Source organism: Myxine glutinosa, chromosome 8 (assembly GCF_964187855.1).
Source record: "Myxine glutinosa chromosome 8, kmMyxGlut1.1, whole genome shotgun sequence".
NCBI lineage: Eukaryota > Metazoa > Chordata > Myxini > Myxiniformes > Myxinidae > Myxine > Myxine glutinosa.
Window position 1 is genome coordinate 93065459 of NC_136268.1, and position 5711 is coordinate 93071169.

Sequence of the window (5711 nt, forward strand, 5' to 3'; positions counted from 1 at the left end):
TACCATTTTTTACATGATGTCGCATTAGGAGGAGCTTGTAGGTCGACTGAAATTGACGAGCCGTAGGATTGTTGTCAAATCCTCCACATGAACGTACCGCTGCGAAGAAAAGTTCCAGATGGTCTTGACTGAATTTGTACGTCAGTAGATACTTCATGGGGGCATCCGCACTGTCTACAAGTTCTGAGAACGTTTTTCTCATGCTTTCCATACTCGCCACAAAGCCGATAGAGGGCAGTCTTCCTCGACCCTTGATATATTGGAGTTCGTACATCCATACGCTGTACAGGACGGCATCTTTCCTCACAGCAACTTGCTGTCTAAAGTCAATTTGAATCAAATGTTTTGTTGAAATTTCGATTAAATTATTTTATAAAATATAGCAGGCATTTTCTTTTGATAAAGACAATGAACACCCAGATTTTTTGGGGGAACCAATATGGCGAGAAATCTACTTCCGGTGACCACAGCGAATGGACCGATTAGCGTTGATTTGGCGTCGAGCCTCCAATCCAGTTAGTATAGAGATCAGTGAGGCCGTTCACGGCGCACGATCGAGATGACGTCATCACGACGGCTCCGAGGAATCGACGTCATCACGACAGCTCCGGGGAATCGGCGTCCCTCGCGCGACGGACCGTGTGGAGAGTAAATGTTTCACGGTCGGACGATGGCGCGGCCACTGCGCGCCGTGTTCATCGACCTGAGCGGGACGTTGCACGTCGAGGACGCGCCGGTCCCGGGTGCGAGCGTCGCTCTCGCCAGGCTGCGGGAAGCCGGTGCGGTCGTGCGCTTCGTCACGAACACCACCAAAGAGAGCGGCCGCTCGCTGTACGAACGGCTCCGGCGAATGGGATTCGAGTTACACGCGAACGAGATGTTCACGTCGCTCTCGGCCGCCAGGGACGTGGTGAAGGTCACGGGCGTGCGGCCCTTGTTGCTGCTCGAACAAAGTGCTCTGGAAGACTTCCGAGAGGTGGACACGTCGAGACCTAATGCCGTGCTCGTGGGGCTCGCTCCCGACAAGTTCAACTCCGAGACTCTGAACGAGGCTTTGAGGCTGCTCATGGAGGGTGCTTCTCTCATCGCGGTGCACAAGGCGCGCTATTACCGAAGGGCCGACGGACTCGCTCTCGGACCGGGCCCGTTCGTGGAGGCGCTCACGTTCGCCTCGGGGGTCGAGCCCCAGCTGGTGGGTAAGCCGGCCGCGGCTTTCTTTCAACGAGTCCTGGCCAACGTGGGCTGTGAGGCGCATGAAGCCGTTATGATCGGAGATGACGTGTGCGGTGACGTGCAAGGCGCGCAGGATGTCGGGATCATGGGCTTTCTGGTGCAGACTGGGAAATACAGGACCGGGGACGAGACCACCGTGGATAAACCACCTGCGGGAACGTTTCCCGACTTTCCGGCAACTGTGGAATTTTTATTGAAAAACTTCAACTTTGGATCCTCTTAACAGTAATGTTCAATCCCCGTTCAAAAAACTACTGTACATGGCAGAGATGTCAACAAGTCACTGTACTGTACTGTACATGGCAGAGACGTCAACAAGTCACTGTACTGTACATGGCAGAGATGTCAACAAGTCACTACTGTACATGACACACACGTCAACAAGTCACTGTACTGTACATGGCAGAGATTCAACAAGTCACTACTGTGCATGACAGAGACGTCAACAAGTCACTGTACTGTACATGGCAGAGACGGCAACAACTCACTGGACTGTACATAGCAGAGATGTCAACAACTCACTGGACTGTACATGGCAGAGATTCAACAAGTCAATTTAGCCAAATCAAGTCTTTGAGGGCGAGTCTCAAGTCACGGTCGTCCATTAACCGTAGACACAGGGCTTCATTTATTGCAATGTGTTTTGAAAAGCTTTGACTCAAGTTTTTATTTGTCAATTTCACGGTGGACATTTTTTGCTTTGTTCCCAGAAAAAAAATGAATCTATATTAAATTTACCTCATATCTGGTGTACCGACTTGAACATATGTACATGAGACGATCCAGTCATCCTCATCATCATCGTTTTATGGCCGTTTCCATGCTTGCATGTGTAAGCCATGATTCACCTTATGGCTGCTTTCCAGCTGCACGTTCCGTTGCTCGCCCTCTTTAGTCCTTTAACTCTGATATTATCTCTCAGCAACTTATTCCATGTTTTCCTCGGATGGCCTCTAGCTCCCCTTCCCATTCATACACCTCTTCACACAGCTGTCCTCCCCCATCCTTTCGACGTGTCCGAACCACCTCAACCTAACCCTAACCTCATTTATGCTCTCTATACCAAACCTATCTCTTGATTCCACATTTGGTTTCCTATCCTTCAGTGTCACGTTACACATTCATCTCACCATTGTCATTACATTTCGTTCACACCTCCGTTCATCCTCCGATTTGATAATTCAGGTTTCACTGCCATACAACATCGCGCTTCGAACGCAAAATGCATAAAGCTTTCCCTTTCGTTGGAGAGAGATCCCCATTGATGTCAATAGGAGAAACAACTCCCTAACCTTCCTCCAACCACTTCTAATTCTTGCAATCACTGTTGCCTCTGCACCACCACCTGCAGCAATCATATCACCAAGGTAACAAGATTTATCTACACATTCCAAGGATATGTCCCCATCAACTAATCTTTCCACTCTGAATGGTGCCACTTGTTCACCTGTGCAGACTATATTTAAGGTCAGGAACCACCTGCACTCTACCCCTGATGCCACCACACCTCTTGTGCACACAACAGTCACAGTATTTACACAATATCAAGTTGCTACCTGCACATTTTTTTTTTTTTTTAAATACAGACAGCACAGGGTCACTTCCCCCTTTTTATCCACAGTTCCTCCCCACTGCAACATTCTTTGGTTGTGCTGCAGAGCAATTCGGCAATTAGTTTGTTGGATATTTACTTGTCCATTGCAGCTCAGTGTATATGGAGCTGTTTGAGTTTTCTTAACTTGTAGAAGAGTGCAGAGCAACCATCAGCTTCGAGGTAAAGTTTGTGCCCGAATCAGTTGGACCACTTCTAGGTAAAGTCCGGTATTCCAAAATAGGGGATGAGTTGTTCGATAAAGACTTTTGCTACACTCGTAGCTTCTTGGTTGTACAGGGCATATGCTTCGAGGTACTTGGTGAATTTATATTGTAGTACCAATATGTACCGTTTGCCAGTCAGCGATTTTGGTAATGGTCCTTGAAAATACAAAACGCTGTCCTTCACTCGAAGCACTTCTTGTAGTCATGAATAGGGGGAGAATGATTCACTCTTTGTTCCGGAGGGCGTACGTCAATTGAAACCTAGCCGACAACAGTCCGAGTTACATAATATTGTTGCGAATATGGAATTTGGCCTCCATATCCGCTTGTAAATATTCCCCTATTTCCCCAATACTCCCCAACTATCCCCAATCCCCCATTCCCTAGTCCCATTGTCTGTAAACAACAATCAGTAGAGCCGACCTTCCCCTATTTCCCCCATTAAATGTCGCACCCAGGTTCACCGCATCTCATGTAGACAACTTTCGGACATCTTGCTAGTTATTCTTAGTCTATGTCAGTTAAGGACTCGTTTCCATTAATTATGACTCTTCGTTGCACCAGAATGTGATTATATGGCACCAGTAGTGAGTTTAGGACCTTTCCCATACCTCCTTCCATCTTCTTCCCCAAACAACAACAACAACAACAACTACAACTACAACTACAACAACAATTACAACAACAACGACGCTGCGCAGGGGAGTGTGCGTCATCACACCGGCTCGGTTAGCCGCCATTGACAATGCGCTCCGGACCATGCGCTCCACGGGGTTACCACGAAGGGGCTCCTTGTCAGTCCCCCGTCAAGGGCGGAGCCGGTAACCCCCCCCGCACGCACCCAATGAGAAGCGACGTGCCGATTCCATCTGGGGCGGAGCTAACGAGCCGAGGGCGTGTCACTCCCCGCCGGATATACGAAGCGACTCACCGGATGTGAGGTCAGATGCGCCCCCAGCTTGAGACGACAAGTCACTACCTCGAGCGCTGTGAGACCTCCCGCATCTCTGGACCGGACCGGGTCGATTCTGTCCCTGAGCCCAGGTGCACCTGGAGCCATCGATCCTGCCTTTCCTAGCCATCAATCCCCGTGTGAGTCAGCCTTTTGTCCCGTTTATCTGTCGTCTGTTGGGGTTAAGATAAGATTGTGTCTAAGTGCTTGTCTTTCTATGCTGTACCTCTCGTCCCTGTAATCTGACCTTCCGAACGAATATAATCTCCTCCGGAGGTCTTGAGAACCGTATCCATGGTGTCGTGTCATTTTAATCCCAGCCGTGTGTCTTTTCCTTCATTGATCTAGCGTAGCGCGATTAGTCAATGTTCGGGTATAATCGGGTAACTTGTGCAGACGTGGTCATACCAAAACCGCTCGGTAAATAACATCTAAGCCACGTCTGTAACAATTGGTGTCGAGGAGTGGAATTCGAACCCGGGACTAAATTTATTAGGCCCAAATTTGTAACAATTAGAGTCGATTCGGAGCGCGTTTCCCGCGCGAAATTATAACGGCGAAATTTGATTTTGTTATACGAAAATAAAAACCCGAATTTTGAAAGTCGCGCTATGGCGGATCAAGACAGCTGGGGTCCGGTAGGGGAGAGTGAGGCAGGGTCGGTCCAGGACCAAATTGAGGGACAGGAGGGACAGGAGGAGAGCGAAGCAGCGAGGGTAGCAAACGCACAAAATGGCGCCTCGCTGGTCACCGCGCCCGCGACCGTGGCAGCGCCACCGGTGGATTTGAACTTGTTTTTAATACAAATGAAGGCCCTTATGGCCCAGAATAGTGAGCGATTGGAGGGCCAAATAGGGGTAATGAGGGACGAAGCGAGGGCTCGGAGTGAGCAATTGGGGGTAATGGGAAACCAAATGGGGGTAATGAGGGACGAAGCGAGGGGTACCGGTGAGGGGTTAGACAATAATTTTAAGGAGTTAGACAAGAAATTTGGGAAGTTAGACAATAATTTTGAGGGGTTAGACAACGGGATAAAAGAGGTGAGAAATGGGTTAGTGGGGGTAGAAAACAGAATGGCCGCTCAAGAGAATCAGATAGAGGGAGTGAAACATGGGTTAATGGGGGTAGAAAACAGAATGGCCGCTCAAGAGAATCAGATAGAGGGAGTGAAACATGGGTTAACGGGGGTAGAAAACAGAATGGCCGCTCAAGAGAATCAAATGGAAGGGATGCAAAAAGGGTTAGAGGGGTTAGAAAACACCATGGAAGGCAAATTGAGGGACATGAGGGACCAAGCGGAAAGGGAAGTTAACCAAATGGGGCAGCAGATAGAGGGGGTCAGAACGGGGGTAGAAGCCAAACTGGATGCTCACAGGGAGGAAATGGAGCAGATGAGGGTGGCATCTGGGCAGGAGATGCAAGTGATGGGAGAGGAGATCAGGAGAGGAGTGAGTGAGGAGGTCGGAGGAGTGCGCGAGGAGGTGAGGCACTGTAAGGAGCGCATGGAGAAAGAGGTGAGAAAGGGGACTGTAAAATTGCAAGGTGGTATAGAGGAGTTGACGCTGGGAGTAGAACAACTGACAGTGGGACAAAAGGAGTTGGGGGACCAGGTAAAGAAGAACACAGCGGTAATAGAGGGTTTAAAATCGAAACAGAAGGAGATGAAAAAGGACGTAGGGGTAATTAAAAAAGAGTGTCAGACGGTACA

At 49.1% G+C, this 5711-nt stretch overlaps 1 protein-coding gene across 1 annotated transcript; it reads left to right on the plus strand.

Annotated features, from left to right (window-relative positions):
• The first annotated feature begins 210 nt into the window (after positions 1 to 210).
• Positions 211 to 4294, plus strand: HDHD2 (haloacid dehalogenase like hydrolase domain containing 2). Its single transcript, XM_078783528.1, has one exon. It carries the CDS (start codon positions 653 to 655, stop codon positions 1454 to 1456), a length of 804 nt encoding a protein of 267 aa, XP_078639654.1. The 5' UTR covers positions 211 to 652; the 3' UTR covers positions 1457 to 4294.
• The last annotated feature ends 1417 nt before the right edge of the window (positions 4295 to 5711 follow it).